At 48.7% G+C, this 21445-nt stretch overlaps 11 protein-coding genes across 11 annotated transcripts; 8 read left to right on the plus strand and 3 right to left on the minus strand.

Annotated features, from left to right (window-relative positions):
• Nucleotides 1-581: 581 nt before the first annotated feature.
• Nucleotides 582-3088, plus strand: ASPGLDRAFT_44861 (ESCRT-0 subunit protein HSE1). Its single transcript, XM_022546099.1, has 9 exons — nt 582-682; nt 766-815; nt 884-918; nt 980-1055; nt 1112-1210; nt 1261-1381; nt 1433-2080; nt 2135-2335; nt 2387-3088. The coding sequence occupies exons 1-9, from the start codon at nt 643-645 to the stop codon at nt 2938-2940; spliced, it is 1824 nt and encodes a 607-aa protein (XP_022402579.1). The 5' UTR covers nt 582-642; the 3' UTR covers nt 2941-3088.
• Nucleotides 3089-3382: 294 nt separating this feature from the next.
• Nucleotides 3383-4381, plus strand: ASPGLDRAFT_122124 (aromatic alcohol reductase; the record flags this gene model as incomplete). The annotated part of the gene is made up of 1 exon (XM_022540292.1): nt 3383-4381. One exon carries the CDS (start codon nt 3383-3385, stop codon nt 4379-4381), a length of 999 nt encoding a protein of 332 aa, XP_022402580.1.
• Nucleotides 4382-4601: 220 nt separating this feature from the next.
• On the minus strand, nt 4602-5457 carry ASPGLDRAFT_1290753 (uncharacterized protein). Its single transcript, XM_022540851.1, has 2 exons — nt 5181-5457; nt 4602-5116 (listed from the first exon to the last, which is right to left on the minus strand). Exons 1-2 carry the CDS (start codon nt 5276-5278, stop codon nt 4720-4722), a joined length of 495 nt encoding a protein of 164 aa, XP_022402581.1. The 5' UTR covers nt 5279-5457; the 3' UTR covers nt 4602-4719.
• Nucleotides 5458-6214: 757 nt separating this feature from the next.
• ASPGLDRAFT_1512667 (uncharacterized protein) lies at nt 6215-7777 on the plus strand (the record flags this gene model as incomplete). The annotated part of the gene is made up of 5 exons (XM_022542234.1): nt 6215-6497; nt 6558-6628; nt 6810-6917; nt 6964-7141; nt 7202-7777. The coding sequence occupies 5 exons, from the start codon at nt 6215-6217 to the stop codon at nt 7342-7344; spliced, it is 783 nt and encodes a 260-aa protein (XP_022402582.1). The 3' UTR covers nt 7345-7777.
• On the minus strand, nt 7567-8412 carry ASPGLDRAFT_44862 (RICIN domain-containing protein). The gene is made up of 4 exons (XM_022546100.1): nt 8126-8412; nt 7966-8078; nt 7829-7907; nt 7567-7765 (listed from the first exon to the last, which is right to left on the minus strand). Exons 1-4 carry the CDS (start codon nt 8290-8292, stop codon nt 7660-7662), a joined length of 465 nt encoding a protein of 154 aa, XP_022402583.1. The 5' UTR covers nt 8293-8412; the 3' UTR covers nt 7567-7659.
• Nucleotides 8413-8710: 298 nt separating this feature from the next.
• On the minus strand, nt 8711-9944 carry ASPGLDRAFT_44863 (uncharacterized protein). The gene is made up of 4 exons (XM_022546101.1): nt 9444-9944; nt 9279-9388; nt 9129-9213; nt 8711-9068 (listed from the first exon to the last, which is right to left on the minus strand). Exons 1-4 carry the CDS (start codon nt 9545-9547, stop codon nt 8939-8941), a joined length of 429 nt encoding a protein of 142 aa, XP_022402584.1. The 5' UTR covers nt 9548-9944; the 3' UTR covers nt 8711-8938.
• On the plus strand, nt 9886-10448 carry ASPGLDRAFT_1290848 (uncharacterized protein). Its single transcript, XM_022540854.1, has 4 exons — nt 9886-9933; nt 10018-10084; nt 10146-10283; nt 10339-10448. The coding sequence occupies exons 2-4, from the start codon at nt 10058-10060 to the stop codon at nt 10357-10359; spliced, it is 186 nt and encodes a 61-aa protein (XP_022402585.1). The 5' UTR covers nt 9886-9933; nt 10018-10057; the 3' UTR covers nt 10360-10448.
• On the plus strand, nt 10093-11775 carry ASPGLDRAFT_80822 (ankyrin repeat domain-containing protein). Its single transcript, XM_022550091.1, has 2 exons — nt 10093-10283; nt 10339-11775. The coding sequence occupies exon 2, from the start codon at nt 10356-10358 to the stop codon at nt 11691-11693; it is 1338 nt and encodes a 445-aa protein (XP_022402586.1). The 5' UTR covers nt 10093-10283; nt 10339-10355; the 3' UTR covers nt 11694-11775.
• A 348-nt stretch (nt 11776-12123) lies between these two features.
• pan2n2 (poly(A)-specific ribonuclease) lies at nt 12124-16138 on the plus strand. The gene is made up of 4 exons (XM_022541861.1): nt 12124-12549; nt 12605-13902; nt 13964-15079; nt 15136-16138. Exons 1-4 carry the CDS (start codon nt 12421-12423, stop codon nt 16061-16063), a joined length of 3471 nt encoding a protein of 1156 aa, XP_022402587.1. The 5' UTR covers nt 12124-12420; the 3' UTR covers nt 16064-16138.
• Nucleotides 16139-17146: 1008 nt separating this feature from the next.
• ASPGLDRAFT_1290912 (uncharacterized protein) lies at nt 17147-18287 on the plus strand. The gene has a single exon (XM_022540857.1). It carries the CDS (start codon nt 17409-17411, stop codon nt 17991-17993), a length of 585 nt encoding a protein of 194 aa, XP_022402588.1. The 5' UTR covers nt 17147-17408; the 3' UTR covers nt 17994-18287.
• On the plus strand, nt 18160-21325 carry ASPGLDRAFT_145794 (putative translation elongation factor EF-1 subunit). Its single transcript, XM_022541862.1, has 5 exons — nt 18160-18592; nt 18651-18710; nt 18924-19667; nt 19716-19898; nt 19950-21325. The coding sequence occupies exons 1-5, from the start codon at nt 18364-18366 to the stop codon at nt 21155-21157; spliced, it is 2424 nt and encodes an 807-aa protein (XP_022402589.1). The 5' UTR covers nt 18160-18363; the 3' UTR covers nt 21158-21325.
• The last annotated feature ends 120 nt before the right edge of the window (nt 21326-21445 follow it).

Raw genomic sequence — 21445 nt, forward strand, 5'->3', positions numbered from 1 at the left:
CGAATTTACCTGAACACAAAAGTACTATTTTGTTGAAATTGTACTATGTAGACTAGCTACGGTGGGCCTAGTATACGAGTACGGGCAGTGGGGAGGGCTATATTTCCTGGATCGGGCTGTGTTAGGCACAAGCAACGGAAGAAGGCAGCAATGAAGGAGTAAAAAACACAATAAATATCCTCAAACATCAAAAACAAACAAAGTCACTGCTATAATAACTATAACATCTTCCATCGTCATAACTGAGCGGCCTGCTTACTCACCTCAACTTGGCTTGCTCTCCGCCTGCGCGCTCTCCGTCACCTGCTTGTTCTTCTTGTTCTCCAGGTGGCAGCCTTTGATCTGCCTTTTCTTTCAGCTACACCACAACCCGCCACCTACCTAAAACAGAGTGTTTGACGATTTCGATTATCGCCATACGACCGTCTAAATCTTCATCGCACCAGACGATCTACACCCAGACGAAAGAGTCGACCCGACGAACTACCTAACCTAACCAAACCTACCTCCCCGCATCCGCATTCCATTTCAGCACCGAACGATACGATCCGCTATTATTCCACGTGCGATATCTACTCGATAAACAATCGGGTTAGACCAAGGAACGGATACTCTAGGATAAATAAATAAAGAGAAGGGCCGATGTTTCGCGCACAGCAGAACCATTTCGACGACGCTGTCGGTATGTTTTGGCCTGCATCATACCGTGGGGCTGGCCAGGTCGGTATTGCAGAATCGCTAATCTGGTTTCTTCTTTTTGTGCAGCCAAAGCGACAGACGAGAATCTGACGTCGGAGAACTGGGAATTTATTCTTGTACGATACCTGCGATGGTGGAACTGGAACTGTGGACGAGGGCGCTGACGTTTGTGTGCTTGGGATAGGATGTTTGTGATAAAGTCGCTGCGGAAGAATCTGGGTATGTCGCTATCTGCATCTGTGTTATGGTATAATGTGTTATGGAACTGACGATATGATAGCGCAAAGGATGCCGTGGCCGCGTTGATTAAGAGGTTGGCGCATAGAAATGCCAATGTGCAGCTATACACTTTGGAGGTTCGTCAAATGGTCACTTAGCGAATACGTGGTTGGTCAGTGGCTGATAGGTCTAGCTTGCCAATGCTTTGGCGCAAAACTGTGGTCCGAAGATTCATCGGGAGCTGGCGTCTAGGAGTTTCACTGATGCTTTGCTGCGTCTTGCTAGTGATCGGGTAAGTCTGCGCGAGGACACGTTGGCTACGGATGCGCTGACTTTGCACAGAACACCCATCAGCAAGTCAAGTCGAAGATTCTCGAGCGTATGGAAGAATGGACGGAGATGTTTGCCAACAACCCGGATTTCGGTATCATGGAGCAAGCATACATGAAGCTCAAGACAATTAGTAGGTTCCCGTATCAAAACCGTCCTCAAATTGCAGCTGCTGATGACTTAGATCCCAACCTACAGCCTCCCTCGAAGCCCGGCAAACGCGAAATCACCGACGTCGACCGCCAACAGGAAGAGGAGGAATTGCAGATGGCGCTGGCGCTTTCGATCAGAGACAAGCCCGCACCAGGAGGTCCGGGACCGCAGGCCGAATCCAGCTCGTCCGCCGCTGCCTCCGCACCTCAAACGTCACCGCCAGTGCAGCAGCAACAACAACAAGCGCAGGCACAAGCTCCTGTCCCGCTCCCGTCGGGAACCTCAGCTGCCACAATTTCGCGCGTGAGGGCATTGTACGATTTCCAGCCTTCGGAGACTGGCGAATTGCAGTTCCGGAAAGGAGATATCATTGCTGTCCTGGAGTCTGTGTACAAGGACTGGTGGAAGGGTTCGCTGAGAGGCCAGACCGGAATTTTCCCTCTTAATTATGTCGAGAAGCTTCCCGATCCGACAGTCGATGAATTGCAGCGCGAGGCGCAGATGGAGGGCGAGGTGTTTGGTCAGATTAAGAACGTGGAGAAGTTGTTGACGCTGCTGAGCACGCGTAATGCCGGACCGAATGCGCAGGATAATGAGGAGATTACTACGCTATACCACTCGACTTTGGCTATTCGGCCTAAGTTGATTGAGTTGATTGGAAAGTATTCGCAGAAGAAGGGTGAGATAGTGCAACTTCCCGGGTAACATGTTCTGCTTTGCTGACACATACTAGACGAATTCACCCAGCTGAACGAAAAGTTCATTAAAGCGCGACGGGATTATGAGGCGCTTCTGGAGGCGTCTATGGCACAGCCTGGGCAGGCACCATATGCTAGACCTGGTCAACCTCCTTACGGGTATCCTGCCGGGTTTCCCCAGGGACCTCCACCTCCACAGGCTGATCCCAACCGCTACTTTAGCCCGCGCCCTCAAGGTTCGTAAAGTTTGCCTATCTACTATGCCAGCATATCTAACGACAAAGCAGACGCTCAGCCACTGCATCCCGGTGCATCTCCTTACTACGGCGGAGAGCAAATGGGCTACCCACCAGCCTCCCAATCCCCCGATCCTCGCAACCGCACACCCTCCGGCGGCTCCCCTTACCAGCAACCCCAACAACCCCCAACAGACGCATACCAACCCGTCCACCACCGCCCACAATCCACCTACGACCACCCCCAGGAACTCGGAACATCCGTCTACGACTCCCCCATCGACCGCCCCGCCGCCCAACAACAACTCCCCTACCCATCCGGAGGCCAAGTCCCACCAGTCATGCAACGCTTCCAGCAACAACAGCAACAGGCTCAGGCCCAACAAGAGTACTCGCCATCAGCCTACTCCCCAGAGGAGCCTAGCAGCCAGGCCCCCTATCCCACAGCCCCAGGTGCTCCGACGCATCAGCCTCCGCCTGTTCCTACGGGTGCAGCAGCGAAGCCTACTACGCCTTATTCGTCTTTGACGCCGGGTGTGCCGAACGGGGAGGGTTATCAGGCTTATAATCCGTCGAGTTCGAATCCGAATTTGTTTTACCGGTGAGCGGTCGGCATAGATTGAGGTGTGATTTGTTGCTGGTGTAACTAGGCTGTTGTCGATTAGGTGATGGTAATCTGGGAGGTTGCGTTGCTTGTGAACTGTTTATAGGTTATCGGTATAGTTTTGTTTTTTTTTTTTTTTTTTTTTTTTTTTTTTTTTTTTAATGCGTTGATATCTGGCGCATGCGTTTGTTTTCTTAGCCCGTGTAGCTCGTTAGAATTTATCCAGGGTACATGCACTTGAGCCTATTTGATACAATGCTCAGATCAAGCAACATCCAAGGCCGACAAGGCTGACAAATGTATAACTATCACACCCACTAGTTAGTTAGTTAATAAAAATGACTATTACAAAGCCAAAGACAACCCCGCGAGCCTCATAGTGAACTCGGAAGGATAAATAATAGGATCAAATCCCCCGACACAACGTCAATTCATTTACTAACATGGCTTCCTCTCAAAACATCCTTGTCATTGGCGCCGGGGAGCTGGGCCACCAGGTCCTACGCTTCCTGGCGCAGCACCCAAAGCATCAAGCCATAACTGTATCGGTATTGTTACGTCCAGCGAGTCCGAGCCTCTCCCCAAATGATCCTAAACAGAAGAAGCTCGACAGTCTTCAACAACTAGGTATCCACATAGTCCCAGCCGACATCGTCAAAGACAACGAACAAGCACTATCCTCGATCTTCGCCCGCTACGACACCATCATCAGCTGTACGGGGTTTGTCTCAGGCAGAGGAACACAAGTCAAATTAACCCGCGCCGTCCTATCATCCGCCACCGGAAGAACCAGAACCACGCGATACATCCCCTGGCAGTTCGGGGTGGACTACGATATCATCGGACGAGGCTCCGCGCAAGATGTTTTCGACGAGCAACTTGACGTCCGTGACATGTTGCGTTCTTCTTCTTTACAAACAAAGACGAACTTGCAGTGGACGATCATCTCCACGGGCATGTTCACGAGTTTCCTATTCGAGCCGTCGTTTGGAGTCGTCGATCTTGAAAATACCAGCATTTGTGCCCTGGGTAGCTGGGAGAATCGAGTCACGCTGACCACACCAGCGGATATCGGGAGGATAACAGCGGAAATCGTCCTGAGCGAGAGTCAGAGCGAGAGCGCTACTGCCTCCTTCAGCTCCGACTCCAACCCCGACTCCGGCAAAGTGCTATTCATCGGCGGCGACACAATCAGCTACGCCGAGCTCGCGGCGCTCGTCGAGAGAATCGTGCAGAAACCATTCCACAGGAGCCTCCTCACTGTAGAAGATGCACGGAACGCGCTCGCTCGGGATCCAGGGAATGCCTTACTCAAGTATCAGATTGTGTTTGGGCAGGGTCGGGGGGTTTGGTGGGACTTAGAGGGGACGTGGAATTGGCAGTGTGGGATGCGTGCAATGACGGCGGCGGAGTGGGCGGGGGAGAATTTGAATCTGGTGTGATGAGGTTCACGTCGACTGAATTCTGTGGTGTTGGGTATCTACGTAGATTGTGGCTCGTTCGAATATATCCTGGGTACATGCACTTGACTCAGCGAGGTAGGGCTTAGACGAACCAATTAGAGGCCAAACAATATCAAAACATTAATAGCAAGGCTGATGATAGCTGATGCCACTTTGCATATAATCAGCATCCATATATTAAAGAGATGAAATCATTTATCATGCATCATGTATCATTAACGTATACTTAACTCAACCCAACCCTCCCTACCTACTCCCCAACAACCCCCGCCGACATCGACCCAAAAGACCCCTCCATATACTTCCCAGCCCTATTCTTAAGATAGCAATTCCCCTCCTTGCACACTCGCAGCCGTCAAATTCGCCGCATACGTAACCGCTTTACAACTCTTCTCCCCACCCCCAACATCCTTATTATAATTAACACACGACGTAATGCAGTCATCCAACGTGTACTGGAAATTATAAGGCTGCAGGTCCTTGACAGTCCCGTTTCCGTTTGCTGCACCGTCGCCCTTGGGCCAGTCGACGCTGCAGTAGACGGCGAACAGGGAGCCGGTTGAGGCTTGGATGGTTGTGCCGTTGATGGAGGGGCAGGGGTTTGAGGCCATGCCGGTTGTGCCGGATGTTACGAGAGCGGAGGAGGTAGTTGACGGTGTTGTGGAGGATCGCGATGTTTTTGTGGGGGTTTGGGTTGTTAGTGGGTTGCTGGTGCTGTGTTGTCTACGGGTTAGTCTGACACCGAAGAAAACGGGAAGGAAGGAGGCGCTTCGCTGACCTCGTCATATCAGATTGCGCTGAATTATCACTACCGCTGTTATTCCTCGCCACTATTGTCCCGCAGACTCCTCCCCCAACAGCACCCCCAATAACCATCGCCGAGAGTATCACAACAAATATCCAGAAAACAACAGGCTTCAGACCACAAATCGGCCTCTTCTGTCCTTGTCCTTGAGAAACCGGCGGAGGTGAACTGGGCGGATATCCCGCTGTATTTGGATCATAGTACGCGCCTCCATTACGATAAGGAGGGTGATAGTAAACTCCCGGTGCCTGGGTGGGGATATGTTGTAAGCCTTCGTTATCGCAGTTGACTTATTTGGTGCTGTCGATGGCGACTTGAAGGCCTTCGGAATCGGGGGGCTGGTCCAGCATTGGCGCGTTTTCAGTCCCTTGACGCGGAGATTGTTAGTCGTTTCGGAATTGGTTATCTGATGGCATAGGGCAGGAGTGGTCAGAGAGTAATCATGGTAGCAGATAAGTTAGCGTGGCGTGTACTCCGTAGAGGGGATATTATAAAGTCCGTAGTACAAAGAAGAACAAAAACCAGAGGAACGAAGAGCATGATTTGAGCCGCAGATTATCCGCATTTCGTTAACCCTTTGCTCGACGGTGCTACTTCTGCTTACTGGCATGATTACAGAGTACACAGTCCTGTTCCCATAGGCTGGATTGTCACTTGACGGGCGCTAAGAATTGGCCCAAGCCACATAAAATAGAGAGAAAAGTAAACAGTCTCCCCATACTTCGTACTAGACCTCTTAGGGCATGGTGCATCGCCGCAGCTATCGCAGTTACCGGAACGGGAAATGCCTGGGTTCGGGCCGATCCATGGACTTTATGTCTTAGGCCAAATAGTGTCCCTCGAATATGCATTCATTTTTCTGTCAACATGCTTCAATACTTTGGTCAAGTAGCTAGGGATTCTAGGCAAGTCATTCATCGGTGTCGTACACCAAGCTAACTGGTACTGTAGATATCAAAAATATGTGGCACTCAAGATGCTGAGGGCTGATTGTTACGGCGGGTCCCATGACATCCTCGAGAGAAATTCTTTGCAAAATCTCGGAAGTTTCTAAGAAAAGCTCCCATGAAGGCCGCAACTATGTATCAAGTCTTCTCGATCACTTCAAGCATATAGGACCCAATGGAGATCATGTGTGTTTTGTATTCGACGTACTAGGACACCATCTGGATTTTCAGTCCGCCAAATATGAAGATGGAAAACTACCTGTAAAGGCAGTTAAAGTGATTACACGGCAACTTCTGCTTGGGCTCGACCTTTTCCACAGAGAGTGTGGTATCATCCATACCGGTATGACAGAATAACCGGCCTAATGTTGCAATACTGACATATCTCTCCTTCTTCAAATAGATCTGAAACCAACAAATATACTTTTGGAGTTGGAAAATCCAAACGATGCTATTTCCCAGTATCTGGCGGAAGTTCCCTAGCGGACCGGTCTTCAACGTGGTGCTACAGCATCGCTTCGAGAGGTTATCACGATACCGCTAGTCTCGGAAATGGAAAAGCCTCACATCAGAATAATTGACTTTGGCGTAGGTAGGTAGGCAGGCTATTGCGCTTCCATTCGCACATAAACATATCTTATCTAGCGTCTTGGAGGGAAATCGTCTGTCATATCTGATCCAATCCCCAGCTCTGAGGGCACCTGAAGTGACTATCGGCGCTCCCTGGGATGTTGCGGTTGATATATGGAGTCTCGGATGCTTTGTAACTGTACCTCATTATTTAGTAATATTTTAACACTGAAACCGAGAATCAACGGGTAGTGGAGTTTGTTCAAGGGATAGTCCTTTTCTCCGATGAAGCATCAGAAAATAGGTCTTGGACCGCTGAAGATGATCATCTAGCAAGAATTTTCGAGGTCCTTGGCCCTTTCCCACCTCATTTCATAGAAAAAGGGAACCGTACCGCGCACTTTTTTGACGGAAAAGGTATTATACTCTATCAAATTCATTCATATCCTATTGTCATTCTATGTGGATTGGTCCCAGGAAACCTTCTTCGAATTCCTAACTTGAAACCAACAAACCTTGAGCACCTGATAAATGACACAGCAAAGCCTTTTCTCAATCCTAGCGATATTCCCGATGCTGAAGTCCCTATCTTTATCGATTTTCTTAAGAGGCATGCTTGAAATTGACCCAGGATCTCGAAAGTCGGCGTCAGAACTGTTGCAACATGAGTGGATTAGAAGCTAAGAAAAATGGCCGAGGCGGCAATGGTTTTCTCAATGACAGCAATCTAGAGGTTTTGGAATAGCTTAGCCCTAACTCATGGCATCCAGTTACCGTGTCGGGAAATGCCTGCGGATTGCGGGTTCGAGGGACTTGATGCCTTAGGCCAGATAGTGTATCTAGTCGCGCTTCAAAGGAATGTTCATTTTTCTATCAACATACTTCAATGCTTTTATCAAGTCACCAATGCCTCCGAGAAAAACCTCTCACATTGGCTATTCCAATATCCACGATTGAATTCCACCATCCACAAGCCGACATTTCGTACCCTGCTTATCACCCGGTAGGTGAAGACTGAGCTGTGTGCCAGGGACGCGGATACTATACAGTGTCGATAATTAGTATATGGGCTACTTGGAATAAATCTGCACGCTTCAGGCTTACAGCCAGAAACCAGATCCGGATGCTTGCTCTATAGTCCATCGCTGGGGTGTTTCGCTTCCGATGAGGGTTGCACCGTTTCCTGTTAACATAACATGAGTAAGTACACGAAGATTTAGTGTTGAATATCATTTAAATACGTGGTGTTCCATTTACGGCAAGGAATTTCGCAGTAAATCCACTCTGCATGTAATACGATCCGTCACCGTTCTTCTGAATGAACCATGTCTGGATCTCTTCGTTTCTAGGGTGGCTGCTACAAGTCAGAGAAGCTGTTGGTATAAAAGAAGAAACACTCACTCGCTGATTATGATAGTCTCATCGCCAACCACTATATCTTCGAAGAGAACATTGCCGACGCTGTGGTTTTTGATCGTGTACAGACTGGGTTTAAGTTCCTCCGGCATTGTCGCTTCATTTGTTTTGTTCAATAGTTTCAATTGATTTTTATTTCGATGGCCTCTCATTATTTCACTCTGGAGAAACTGGACGATATTTTATGCCTAGATCTCACATCATCATGGTTTGCTTTTGCTCGGTTTCAGAATGTTTGCTATTGAGATCCCGGCACGACATGCCGCATGAGGGACTATGGACAGGGAATTCAAACGGTGCTTATGAGGAATACGTGTCTAGGAGCCGTGGGAAGACAGGCGACACGCTGATTGTAAGATGTCTTATGGATTGGAGTCGATGGCGCCGGTTCTGTCAACTTGCAGATCAATGAGGCGGGTTTTGAATCAATGTATGCAGTACTGGAGGTCTAGAATATTCCTTCCGCTTTGTTTGAGTCGGTGAATTAATGGCAGAGCATATAGCTGATTGATGTCAGATGTGGGAGAATGTGAAGACAAATGAAAGGCGACATTGTGAAGGATGTTGGTAGTACATTATGCAGTGCCTGCATCGCTATCACATTGCTAGATTGAGAAATAAATCGGTGTCCTTGCGCTTCGTACATACGCGACTCTACCATGTTAGAGCATTGAAAGTCTTTTATGATTACTACATTACTTCTTTCATGCTCGTGTCCAGCTCTTGGTAACGAATCATTCTCTTCTGAATCCTAAAGGACCACACTACACATCGCGCCTCATTCTTTACGGCCTGCCTTTATGCCCCCATTTGCCAAAGTTTCCAGATCTGGTTCGGATCAGGCGATGTTTCCACAAGCTGAAGCTGAGGGGTTCCATTGGCACCTGGTAACTGCGCAAGGCAGAGGCCGGTTCCATTAGCGTAGATCCTGCTCGATCCATGATTAGCTCACAGTCAACGAGCAACGAATTCAAAGCATAGCACTTGCCTGCCATAGAAGTTATGATCTTCATGGACCACTTCTATAATCCACACTTGGGGCTCGTCTCGTCCCATCACAGACGAATAGGCTCCTGATATAATAATGAATATGTTAGTCAATTCGAAGGAACCGGTGCTTTGATTAATGGCTGATTACCTGGCGGGCTTACCGCAAGGCACTTCCCAGACCCATTGCGGATATGGAAGTAAGATCCTTCGCCCCAGATGTACCAAAGCTGGTGCGGATCACAGTCTGTTGTGGGATTCCTGCCATCCAATTAGTCAGTCAGAAAGACTCGTTGCTTTGTTGAATGGCGCTTACCCAATTGTTACAGAGGTGTGATTAGATGCTGACACCTCGAGGAGCTTGTCTGGCGTGTTGGTGTTTGTTATGCAGTAGTGACCAAATCCAATCTCTTCCAACATTGTTGTGATGAATTGGTTTTGGTTAAAGATATAGTTTTGGTGTTGAAGAATTCAGTTGTCTATATATCTTCATTTACCATGCAGAATATCGAGATTATTTGTATAAATGCTTATTCTGCAGATGCAAATGTCCGTCACACCGCAAGTCGGGCTATCATGAGTGTTAGACATGGATTGAGATTGTTTCGGCATCTTAGGTTGGGACTTAGAAAGGTAGTAGTTCAACAAATATTTGAATCAGACAATTAGAGTACTTGATGTTCCTTTGTGCTCTAGTTTGCATATCTACCACTTTCAAACAACCGGTAGGCTGATGTCCGAAAAGGGGACACAGAATATTGGTTTCGAGCTGAAGGAGATCTGCAAGTAGCTAAGAATGATATGTTGTACATGCTGCCCCGCCTGTATACAATCAAAAGTTATCTGCCTCAGGCTGAAAAGTACATGCCTCTGCCCTAACACCCTTGCAGAGTGCGTTGGAATTTTCCTGTTTGCTCTTGATCCGGTCACATGATGCAGTGTCACTTGCGCTTTCTGGTGGGGGTCTCCTTCATTCAAATACTATAGAGTGAGGCATCTGATCAAAGTTCCATCACAGAGTACGCTCTCGTTCGGATCACTCGAAATGCATCTTCTCGACTTACCACTTGAGATATTCCGACATATTATCGAGATATATTTAAATAGCCTACCATTTCTGATGGCTTCTGATATGAAAACCCACAACTTGTTAACAGTCAGCATCCACAGCACCTTATTCCTCATAAAGATGTACTGATAAGGCTATATAGGGTTCTTTCATCAAGAAATGACACGAACTACTTGCAATATGCTCCACCGCTCGGCTCTACAATATTTCCCTACTCACTACCTCCAGCGCTGGGCATTCACGAAATACGGCGATAATTATCTCGGTAACACTATCGAGAATGTCAGTTTACAAGCCATGAAACACAACCGTTATAGCGAAGCGGAAACTTCGGCTATCGATGAAGGATACCGAATCTCCTTGCTCGTATCACAAGCAGCCATCGAATTCATGGATAATGGGGTATTTGCGGTATCTAGCGTACTGAGAGGGAAACGAAAACCTTTGCGCAGTGACCGACACTGCCTAAGTGATTTAGATATTATCATTCAATTCGACGCGTATGATTTTGCCAAATCAATGGCAAACAAATTTGGTCAGAAAAGTGATGCACCAGAGCACGTTCTATCTACAGCAGCCTATCTGGGGGATATTTCCCTAGTTGAACATTTCCTTGAACAGGGCGTGGATGTGAACGTGCGAAGTAATATCATTGGTCCGCCATTGCGAAATGCCGCGTTGAGAGGTCACTTGGAGATTACAAGGCTTCTGCTAAATAGAGGAGCCAACGCAGATGATGGGTGCTTGCCCGGAACTGAAGAAGGCTGGCAAGTAGTCAAGGAACAGTATTGCAAGAAGACTTCTTTTGAGAAATGGATTCCTGGTCCCACTGATTACCCCTATACTGCTGTCGAGGCAGCGGCTCGAAAAGGTCACAAAGAGATACTGCAACTTCTTCTGCAACCAGAATTTGGCGTTTCAAGGTCATCTTATAGCTACCTGAGGTCAATTACGTTTGCTGCTATAGGAGGAGATGCTGAGATGTTTCGCATTCTCACTGAGACTGCGAACTACAGCGCTATTTCAGAGGAAACACTTCAGGATCTCTGGTACTTCTCGCTCCGCCATGCAGCAGTCTCAGGTAATATCGAAACCATTCCCCTACTGTTAGATAAAGGAGCAGAGATCAACCGAGAACACAATGACGAAGATCAACTTGAAAGAAGCACGCCATTAGGACGTGCTGCTTTCAATGGCCGCAATGAAGCCATATCACTGCTACTGCAAAAAGGGGCCGATATCAACGGCGGGCGTATTTATCCACTTTACCTGGCAATTAAGAGGGGATTTCGCCGGACTGTGGAGTTGCTGTTAGACCGGGGTGTTGGAGCCGATTCTGTCGAATCTACGTTTCTAGAAGTTGCAGTCCGGTATGGCCGTTCAGATATCGTCCGATTATTCTTTGAAAAGTGTATGTATGAGATGCCTGATGGGTTTGATATTGAAGAATGTGACATGCACCGTCTGGGAAAACTGTTAAGTGTATATGTGTACTGAAAGTACTATAGAGAAAACGGTGTCAATTGGGGTACGCATGGACAATATAAATGATATTGTGGTGTATAACTCTTCATTATCGGAAAGTAATAAGTGAATATCTATTTTCCCAAGTCAATTGCAATAATAGTCAAATCTATCGTGCTGGTTGAGCCCATTGAATTTATATATTTCGATATGGTTGATGCTCCTTTACATACTGCACCTAGGACACCGAATCAGATACCCCAGGACCGCCAGTCTGACCATTTTGGACCGACTTGCTGCCTATAAGGACATTAAAAAAAAAAAGGGCTTGAAGTAGGTATCTGCCCATTCTCATAGTTACCTATTGTAGCATCACGTGATCCCAGGCACCTCCGCCGCCTCTACTCGACAACGACCGCGAAGACATAAGACGATTCTCTTTAACAACCAGTACTAATTTACCAGAGGACGACCACGAACGAGCCCTGCGATTATCGACAACATATTACATCTTACACAGCCACATACCTTAAACGGTCTTGCATTTATACCCCTAGGTTCGACCTGGGAAAGCTTCCCCGCAATCGCGCGCCCTCGCCGAACGATGCCCGATTTCGCTCTTTTTGAGTATTGGCAGGACCTGACCATTCTTTAGACATCCTTTACGACAGACGTTATACGTATATTGAACTACTCGAAGGAAGGAAAAGAGAGAAAATCTTTGAGAACCTGGGGGGCATTACTGCCCAGGTCAACCATCATGGAAGCCGATTGGGATGAGCTATCGCGCATCCCGGTGCCTCCCCCGGGCCCGCATGCGCTGCCGACGATTGCCACGACTATTGCTTTTGATGATGTGATGGAGCTTTTGTGGATGGGGAATGAATTCGTAAGTACTGTACCTTGGGTGTTTGCGGGCTTATCTGACCTTCATTGTCTCGCAGGGACGAGTTATGTCGTTTTACGGGCCGGAATTACAGAGATATACCTCCGTTCGAGCACACCCTGCCACTGAAGGCTTGGTACGACAGATATTATTTCACGAGAGAGGTGTGATTTCGCTGTCCTCGAAGAGCGTGCACATGATATCCCGACGCGGCCTCACGCAATGGCACGTTTCCCACGATGAAATGACCGACCTGCGGTGCATGAGTTTTACGGCGCAAACAAATCGGATTATCGTGGCGGGGTGTCAACGGAGCATGTTTACGATCGATATTGATAAGGGGATTATTGTCGACAAGTTGCCCACCGACCACAACTATACAATCATGAAGAAGAGTCGGTACCTGTGTGCTGGGACAGACACGGGCTTAGTGAATGCGCTCAGTTTGCTTGATTTCCGCGTCGTCAAGTCATGGAAAGCACATGGGACTGCGGTCAACGACATGGATGCCCGGAACGACCTGCTGGTGACCTGCGGGTTTTCAGTTAGGCAGATGGGCGCCCCGATTGCCGATCCGCTCGCCAACGTTTATGATCTGAAGACATTGGCGCCGTTACCTCCGATTCCTTTCCATGCCGGTGCAGCCTATGTGCGCATGCATCCGAAGCTACATACCACCAGTTTCGTGGCGTCTCAAACCGGACAGCTGCAAGTGGTGGATCTTATGAACCCTAATGCCATCAACCTTCGTCAAGCCAACGTCCCCTTCATGCTTGGTATTGACTTGTCACCTTCCGGAGAAGCTCTAGCTATTAATGATACGGAGTGCTCGATTCACCTTTGGGGCTCTCCCGCAAAGGTACATTTCAATGAAATGAGCAGGGAGGTTGAATTTGCAGATGTCACACCGCGCCCACCTCCTCTCGACTGGTCTCTCGATACACCGCTGAACATGATAGGTATGCCTTATTACCACGAGCGCCTTTTTTCTGCCTGGCCTAGTCACCTGGTGTTCGAAGTTGGCAGCCCACCAGCTCTTATCGATCCCTCTATAATTCCCTACCTCCGTCCTGCTGATATGGGCCACGGCGCACCAAATCCAAAGAAGTCTAGGCGATACCAGGTCGAAAACACCCGCGCGTTGGCATCTCCTGAGCCTGCTCTTATTGCCCCCAAGTTCCTGAGTGAGAAGGCACGGGAACAGAACAAGGCCAAATTGGATGGGTCCCTCAATGATGCCGCAGAGGCTCTGGCGGGTGCGAAGATTAATGGACAATCCGATGACGACCCGCTCCTTAAATACAGCAACGTCGAAATCAAATACAGTAGGTTTGGTGTTGATGATTTCGACTTCAGGTATGTCTTCAGACTTCCCTTCTCTTTTGCTTTTTCTTCGCAGACTGCTAACCGTCACTAGGTTTTATAACAAGACCGTCTTCTCTGGTCTCGAAACACACATTGCAAACTCCTTTGCTAACGCCCTCCTTCAACTCTTCAAATTCATCCCACTCGTCCGAAATCTGGCGCTTCACCACGCTGCCAGTCCTTGTATCTTCGAGAGCTGCCTTTTATGTGAGATGGGCTATCTCTTCGACATGCTCGAGAAGGCAAAAGGTCAAAACTGTCAGGCCACCAATCTATTAAAAACCTTTAGCAGCTTCCGGGAGGCGTCGAACCTGGGACTGCTTGAAGAGAATCTCACCACCAAATCTCTTTCGACAGCTATTCAGTCGGTTAATAGGTTCTTCCTTGGCCAGATCGCTCATGACTCACGCATGGTACTACCGAATGGGGATGATTTTGATCGTCATCTTACTACGCTCGCGTCGGAATCAATCCGGTGCATGTTCTGCCAGAATGAGATTGTCAGAGCCGGGAATTCATCGCTGACGGAATTAATATACCCACCTGTCGATGTCAAACAAGTTCGAAGGCACCCGGCATACCGATTTTCCAACATTCTCAGAGCCAGTATTGAGCGGGAAACCCAAAATAGAGGGTGGTGCAATTACTGCCGACGCTACCAGCAAGTCGCCATTCGGAAAACAGTACACCGTATGCCACTCGTTTTGATGATCAATGCGGCACTCAACAACCCCATTTGCCGACGACTTTGGGCGATGCCTGGCTGGCTCCCGGAGCAAGTTGGTCTTGTTGTTGACAACGGCCAAATTATGTGCTATGAAGGAGAGGATCTGAAGGCGCGAATGCAGAATAATATGCCGGGTCTCTTGATATACGACCTGGTTGGTGTCGTTTCTGAGATTGATATCCCGGAGCATCAAAAGCCCCACCTTGTCTCGTTTATTAACGTTTCGATTTCTGCTCAGGAAAAGCAGGAAAGGAATAGGTGGCATTTGTTCAACGATTTCTTGGTCACCGAAGTGGACAAGGATGAGGCGCTCATGTTTAATCAGCCCTGGAAATTCCCCTGCGTCTTGTCGTACCAGGTTCGGGACGCTCGTCATGCGATTGATGACACCTGGAAACAGTTGCTTGACACTACTCTTCTTTTCCGCGAGTGGTCTTTGAAGTAAGTTGAACCCTATACATATTAGCAAGAATGTTCACTAACACGATGCTTAACAGTGGTGGCCGTCCGATTGAATCATGCCGTAAACTTACAGAACAGGAAAAGCCATCCCCAGGCACACCCGTCGCTCTTGACACGGAGTTTGTCGACCTAGAAAAGGCGGAGATCGATGTCAAAGCCGATGGATCGCAGGAGATTGTTCGACCAAGCAGGAGCGGACTTGCTCGAGTCTCTGTGCTGCGCGGCGCAGGATTACAAGAGGGCATTCCTTTCATTGACGACTATATTACGATTAAGGAAACGATTGTCGACTACGTAACACAGTACTCTGGTATTAAGCCTAGCGATTTGGATCTGAGGACCAGTGAACACAATCTTGTCCCGCTCAAGATTGCATACAAGAAACTCTGGCTTCTTCTCAACTTGGGTTGCATTTTCGTCGGACATGGCCTGGCCTCCGACTTCCGCCAGATCAACATCCAGGTCCCCAAGAGCCAGACCGTGGATACGCAATATCTCTACTTCCACCCTGCCAAAAACCGTCGTCTCAGTCTTCGGTATCTTGCCTGGGCCGTATTCAAAGAGTTCATCCAAGAAGAACCAACAGATCCCAGCCAAGGCCACGACTCGATCGAAGACGCCCGCATGGCGCTCCGTCTTTGGAAGAAGTTCCAGGAATATGAAGATGCGGGTATCGTCAATCAAATATTAGAAGAAATCTTCCGCGAAGGAGCTAAGCTTGGATTCCGACCTCCCCCTCGAAACGGCACGGCAGCCGTTCTTTCTCGTCCCGGGACTGCCGTGACCATGCAAACATCTAACGGCGCCAGCACACCTACTGGTCAGGAAAATGTCCCACCACCAGTTAGCACACCAACTACGCCTCGCCAAGGGTTTCGTCGGACGATTGCTTTGACGCCTAGTAATGGCAGTTTTAGCAGTCCTGGGACGGGTGATTTCTTTACAGGGAGTCCCTTGCGGTGATTGATATATGGTTGGATTAGCCTTGGTTTTAGCGACCCCTTTTTTGCATAACCTTTTTTTTTTTTTTTTTTTTTTGGGATTATGTGATAGTTGTGGGGATTTTTATATACTGGACCCTTCTTGAACAATTTCCAATAGCTTTGACTTCACAGATAGAGAGAATACAGGATTTTCTAATAATGCCTTGTGGTGCTTTCTTTCCTATTTAGTTTTAATCCTCGTGTAAACATCGTTCCCTCATACAGCTTTTTTTCAGTGCTGTGACCGCTTTTCCTTGTCAAGGTCGCCTACTACATACTCCGTCGTCTACCCAGAACACTTAATGATCGAAACACAAGTCTACAGCAATGTACTCCTATATATCCTTTCTGGATCTCCCACTCGCAGTTCGACACCAAATATACCAGGAAATTGTCCCCCGATCTGAGTATCTCCAAGATTTGAACCCATGGTCAAGCTACGCTAGCATCCTACCGTACAGACGCGCATACAATTTGCTACTCACCTGTCGCACCATCTACTCTGAAGCCTTACCAATTCTTTACTCTGAAAATTGTTTCTTCATCAGATACACAGACCACAGTAGCATCGCTTCACCACTTGACCATCCACCTTAATGTCAGCTCTTGCGAAGGAAGACATGAATGCTGCAGGGGACCCAGAGAAATACACAGCCAAATCCATCGTGTTGATTACTCTATCCATCATGACTGGCCTCTTGGTCCATTATCTGGATACCTGCCAACGATATCTGAATGGATTGGTGCCATCAATTACGCTGGCAGACACATCCCCTCGTCCCAGCTATATTTTTCTCTGATCTGTGATGTCGAAGATCTGGAAACGGCAAGGAAAGTGGCTGAGCCGCTGAATGAGAAGCTTCCTACACTTGCAAGCTGCAATATTCGGCTGGGTAAAGATCCTAGTCTTCCACTTCGGCATCTGGCACATAAGACAGCGACCCTGGCAATGGGGATGGACCTGGAGCCCTCAGGGTTAATTTAGATTCTTGGACTTACCGCGGGAGCTTCAATATGAGATTTTAGAATACACGGATCTCATTACCCCATGTCGCGAGATCACTTGGAATCCTAAGAAAAGATTCTATCTGCATTATAGGTTTGAAGACTGTGAATTTACAAACTGCCCACCTGAGGATCACTACACTTGTCAGTTTAGAAACTGCTACCAGCGTTTGAACAATGGATGTTTCTGCTACCGTTACCATGCAGTGTCTTCAACCATCTGCAACTGCTGGTGTCCACCAACGCCACTGTTTCTTGTCTCAAAGACTTTGCAGCATCTTGCTCGGACCATATTATTTTCCAAAAACCGTTTCATCGTCATGCCGTCTGGAGGACCATTTTATGCAGCTGCGAAACCTGCTGTGCTGGACCGTCTTGAAGCTTCAATCTTCCTGCGCGATGTGCTTCCTCCCATAATGCTCTATTCTCTCAAATTTCTTGAAATCATCTTTCCACCAACAATCCCGGGCTGCATTTTCCTAGGATCACCCGCCCATCAAAATTGGATCGAAACAATATCCTATGTGCAAGGCAAGCTCAATCTACCGCGCCTCACCCTGCGCATCTACTTTCCTAATCTCCGCTCATTCCAAGACAAGATGCTCCATCGCAAAAGCGCATTGACCAGAGAAGAAGGCATGCAATCGATCGTGTCCATGCATGAGTCGATAACTTCTCCATTATCGCAGTTAGGAAATAGACTCAGTCGATGTTTTGTACACGCCGTTTGGCCTTTGACTTGGAGGTTTTCTACCATGCAGAGTAACATGCAGGAGGTGGAAAGGGATCTAGTTCAGATCGAGAGGAGCTTGGAGAGACGAATTATGGGGAATGATGGTTATGATAGTAGGACGACGCGGGGAAACGAGCCAGAGAGAAGTCAATGGCTCCAAAGATATGACTAAGTTGCCTGGTATTTCGGTTCAATGAGTTCTTTCGGTGAATGGAGGATATATACATGTACAGAGGAGCCTGTATACTATTCTGAGATCCATTCTCATACAATTATGCAGGTGATAGAAATATGCATGTTAATGCACACAGCACAAATGGAGAATGACGTGGTGGGAAACCTGCGAGCTGCTCCCCGCCAACGTCCATCCGCAACCTCTTTTCGTTCCTTCTTCCTTTCCCCTTTTACGAATTCCGATCTACTCAGGATTGATTGATCCTGGATTCTTTAGCTGCTTGAAGTTTTATTTAACATTATTTCTCACCCATCCAGCAACCTTCCGTCCTATAACCAGTGAGTCAGGCAGTGATTCTCACCCCACCATGTCGCGACATCGCATGAAAACCGTGAGTTATGACGACGATTTCGAAGACGACGACGGATATGACTCGCCCGATCCAGAAGAGCAGGAGTTCTTGGAACAGTATACGAAAGACGTGCTTGGACAGCTCCGCTCGGGGGAACCGTCGGTGACGGCGACGAGGGATGAGGTCCAGGAGGCGCTTTGGCATTATTATAATGATGTGGAAAAGTCGGCGAATTATTTGAGAAGTCAGTTATTCCCATATTTTCGTGGATTCTGGGGTGATGCTAACGCTGGGTTGATTAGGCAAGAAAGCAAAGGAGGTCCAGAAGAAGCAGGCTCCTCCCGCGACGGCGAAGCCGAAAGGTAAGCAAGACCCTTGTTTTATGTTTGCGCTATGTGTCTTTCTACGATTGTGGTTGGGTTCGAGTCATTTGCGGAATGCACCAATTGTGATGTGATCAAGGTATGTGTGCATGCGCCCCCCTCTGCTTGCTTAGCGCGGTCGGTCGATTAAACGAAAAAGATTTCAAACTGACATTGGTGCGGAAGTTGAGCATGTCCTAACAGGTTTCTCAGTGCTGGCATACCCCATTCCACCCCCGACGACTTCTCCGCAGATCGCGCACTTCTCCGCGGCAGAGTTCTTTCGCGATTCACCATGGTTGAACGTACCTTCGCATCGTAAAGCCGATATCCTCGTGGAGCCTTTATATCCTCGAATGGGTCTTTTGGGCGGAGCTCCTGAGAGTGGCGGGAAGGTCTCCAAGCTGGCTGCGTTGGCTGCTGCGCGGAAGAAGAAAGAAGGGGAGAAACCTCCTGCAGAAGCAATACCGGCTGTCGCTACTCCGAGCGCTGATAAAACCCCTGAAACACCTGCGGCGGAGGCAAAACCGAGCGCGTTGTCGTTGCGTGAGAGACTGGCTGCCAATGATAAACCGCGGAAACAATCGAACGGCATATCGACCCTTCGCTCCCTTGGCAAGGGCAGCCCGGCACCTTCGCCGCTTCTGAAGAAACCAGCACCCGAGCCAACGAAGCCCGAACTTCCAACAGAGCCTGGACCGGAGGTACCGGCAGAGAACAGCCAGGCGGATCACAAGGAAAAGGAAGAGCCTGAAGTGAACATTCGTGCGCCACCGTCCGGCTTTGCGAGTACGATTGTTGGAGACAGCACTCGTCCAATGATGACCGAGCCCAGCCACTTACATTCCAACACCGCTGATTTGATACGAATTTACGGTCAAGATCTTACTGAACCTTTTGACTTTGCAGGCCCCAGTCCCGACGATGTGGTCGTGAATGCACAGAGCTCAGCAAAAGGTTTGGCTATTCGGAGAAAGATATGAGATCCCACCTAATACATTGCAGGCTTCAAGTCGAAACAGCCTGTGGCTAAGTCAGCAGGCGACAAGAAGGCCCAGGGCGATCTGGCAGGTGGTATGGGCAACTTGAGTGTTGCGGAGAAGGTGAACGTGAAAAGCAAAAATCTTGACGTGTTGTCGGAGTACAAGAAGTCGAATCGGAAGAAGAGTGCCAATTTTGTGGTTATTGGTTTGTCTACCCTCAGCTACTATACTAGGTATCGTTGCTAACTCTGGACAGGCCATGTTGACGCCGGAAAATCTACGCTTATGGGACGCTTACTTGCTGACCTGAAAGCCGTTGATCAACGGACGTTGGAGAAATACAAGCGGGAGGCAGAGAAAATCGGGAAAGGATCATTTGCGTTGGCTTGGGTGTTGGATCAGGGAACCGAGGAGAGAGCCCGTGGTGTGACCATCGACATTGCAACCAACAAATTCGAGACGGAGAATACCGCTTTCACCATCGTTGACGCACCGGGCCACAGGGACTTTGTTCCCAACATGATTGCTGGAGCGAGTCAGGCGGATTTTGCGGTCCTTGTCATCGATTCTAGCACAGGGAAGTTTGAGTCGGGGTTGAAGGGCCAGACCAAGGAGCATGCGTTGTTGGTGCGGAGTATGGGGGTTCAAAAAATCATCGTTGCTGTGAACAAGATGGATTCAGTGCAATGGGACAAAGAACGCTTTGACGAGATTGAGCAACAAGTTTCATCGTTTTTGACCGCTGCCGGATTCCAACCAAAGAACATCGCATTTGTTCCCTGCTCAGGTATCCAGGGTGACAACATCACTCGACGCAGTGAAGATCCGAATGTTTCGTGGTATACTGGACGGACGTTGGTCGACGAACTGGAGACTTCAGAACGTTACTCGCATGCGTTGGATAAGCCACTGCGGATGACGATCGCGGATGTCTTCCGGGGTAGTGTGCAGAACCCTCTGTCGATCTCAGGCCGCATCGAGGCGGGCAGCTTGCAAGTTGGCGACGAATTGCTCACGATGCCCAGTGGGGAGAAAGCGACAATCCGCAGCTTGGAAGTTGACGCGGATGTTAGTGACTGGGCGGTGGCAGGTCAAAACGTCGTCTTGAACCTGGCAAACATCGACCCTGTGCACCTTCGGTCTGGAGATGTCATTTGCCATTCCTCGTCACCCATCCAGAACATCACCAGCTTCACGACAAAGGTGCTCGCATTCGAACACTTGATGCCCAGCATGGTCGACATCCACCGCGGTCGTCTTCATGTGCCAGGGCGTATCAGCAAGCTGGTTGCAACCTTGGACAAGGGGTCTGGCGCGCCTGTCAAGAAGAAGCCGAAGATCGTGGCGCCTGGTTCAGTGGCTCGGATTGTGGTCGAGATGGACCAAGGGGTTCCTCTGGAGGCACCTACGCGGGTTGTTCTACGTGCCGGAGGGGAGACTGTGGCGGCAGGGTTGCTTGAATAGCTAGTAGATACTTTACAAGTGTATAGAGTTGAATATATCCTAGAGTATGCTTCATTATCCGGAGAATCTCGACTGCGAGAAGGCCAAGTGTCCTATTCTCGTTCCTTGGTACAGTGAGTCAGTCAAAGGCCAAGTGTCGTGAATGCGCTGCCAAATCGGGAAAGACGGCCTGATCGCCGCTTGCCCTGTGCAGAGCTGCAAGTCAAAAGCAGTGTTCCAAAGAGGAAGGCGGAAACAGCCTTGGGAGGCTGCCACACCACAACGCCTTACTATTTCTAGAAGGGTCCC

This window comes from Aspergillus glaucus (genome assembly GCF_001890805.1).
Source record: "Aspergillus glaucus CBS 516.65 unplaced genomic scaffold ASPGLscaffold_6, whole genome shotgun sequence".
Taxonomy (NCBI): domain Eukaryota; kingdom Fungi; phylum Ascomycota; class Eurotiomycetes; order Eurotiales; family Aspergillaceae; genus Aspergillus; species Aspergillus glaucus.

What these genes read in the sequence shown, in the direction of transcription:
- ASPGLDRAFT_44861 (XM_022546099.1), top strand. Translation starts at nt 643, where the DNA reads ATGTTTCGCGCACAGCAGAACCATTTCGACGACGCTGTCG. An exon ending in TGCGTCTTGCTAGTGATCGG is followed by an intron (nt 1,211 to 1,260) that starts GTAAGTCTGCGC and finishes GACTTTGCACAG; the next exon opens with AACACCCATCAGCAAGTCAA. An exon ending in CATGAAGCTCAAGACAATTA is followed by an intron (nt 1,382 to 1,432) that starts GTAGGTTCCCGT and finishes CTGATGACTTAG; the next exon opens with ATCCCAACCTACAGCCTCCC.
- ASPGLDRAFT_1290753 (XM_022540851.1), bottom strand. Translation starts at nt 5,278, where the DNA reads ATGGTTATTGGGGGTGCTGTTGGGGGAGGAGTCTGCGGGACAATAGTG. An exon ending in GCGCAATCTGATATGACGAG is followed by an intron (nt 5,117 to 5,180) that starts GTCAGCGAAGCG and finishes TAGACAACACAG; the next exon opens with CACCAGCAACCCACTAACAA.
- ASPGLDRAFT_44862 (XM_022546100.1), bottom strand. Translation starts at nt 8,292, where the DNA reads ATGAGAGGCCATCGAAATAAAAATCAATTGAAACTATTGAACAAAACA. An exon ending in GAGACTATCATAATCAGCGA is followed by an intron (nt 8,079 to 8,125) that starts GTGAGTGTTTCT and finishes GACTTGTAGCAG; the next exon opens with CCACCCTAGAAACGAAGAGA. An exon ending in TCCGGATCTGGTTTCTGGCT is followed by an intron (nt 7,766 to 7,828) that starts GTAAGCCTGAAG and finishes GACACTGTATAG; the next exon opens with TATCCGCGTCCCTGGCACAC.
- ASPGLDRAFT_44863 (XM_022546101.1), bottom strand. Translation starts at nt 9,547, where the DNA reads ATGTTGGAAGAGATTGGATTTGGTCACTACTGCATAACAAACACCAAC. An exon ending in CACACCTCTGTAACAATTGG is followed by an intron (nt 9,389 to 9,443) that starts GTAAGCGCCATT and finishes ATTGGATGGCAG; the next exon opens with GAATCCCACAACAGACTGTG. An exon ending in GATCATAACTTCTATGGCAG is followed by an intron (nt 9,069 to 9,128) that starts GCAAGTGCTATG and finishes TGGATCGAGCAG; the next exon opens with GATCTACGCTAATGGAACCG.
- ASPGLDRAFT_1290848 (XM_022540854.1), top strand. Translation starts at nt 10,058, where the DNA reads ATGATGCAGTGTCACTTGCGCTTTCTG. An exon ending in AGTGTCACTTGCGCTTTCTG is followed by an intron (nt 10,085 to 10,145) that starts GTGGGGGTCTCC and finishes GTTCCATCACAG; the next exon opens with AGTACGCTCTCGTTCGGATC. An exon ending in AAACCCACAACTTGTTAACA is followed by an intron (nt 10,284 to 10,338) that starts GTCAGCATCCAC and finishes AAGGCTATATAG; the next exon opens with GGTTCTTTCATCAAGAAATG.
- ASPGLDRAFT_80822 (XM_022550091.1), top strand. Translation starts at nt 10,356, where the DNA reads ATGACACGAACTACTTGCAATATGCTCCACCGCTCGGCTCTACAATAT.
- pan2n2 (XM_022541861.1), top strand. Translation starts at nt 12,421, where the DNA reads ATGGAAGCCGATTGGGATGAGCTATCGCGCATCCCGGTGCCTCCCCCG. An exon ending in TGTGGATGGGGAATGAATTC is followed by an intron (nt 12,550 to 12,604) that starts GTAAGTACTGTA and finishes ATTGTCTCGCAG; the next exon opens with GGACGAGTTATGTCGTTTTA. An exon ending in GTTGATGATTTCGACTTCAG is followed by an intron (nt 13,903 to 13,963) that starts GTATGTCTTCAG and finishes AACCGTCACTAG; the next exon opens with GTTTTATAACAAGACCGTCT.
- ASPGLDRAFT_1290912 (XM_022540857.1), top strand. Translation starts at nt 17,409, where the DNA reads ATGCCGTCTGGAGGACCATTTTATGCAGCTGCGAAACCTGCTGTGCTG.
- ASPGLDRAFT_145794 (XM_022541862.1), top strand. Translation starts at nt 18,364, where the DNA reads ATGTCGCGACATCGCATGAAAACCGTGAGTTATGACGACGATTTCGAA. An exon ending in CGCGACGGCGAAGCCGAAAG is followed by an intron (nt 18,711 to 18,923) that starts GTAAGCAAGACC and finishes CAGGTTTCTCAG; the next exon opens with TGCTGGCATACCCCATTCCA. An exon ending in TGCCAATTTTGTGGTTATTG is followed by an intron (nt 19,899 to 19,949) that starts GTTTGTCTACCC and finishes AACTCTGGACAG; the next exon opens with GCCATGTTGACGCCGGAAAA.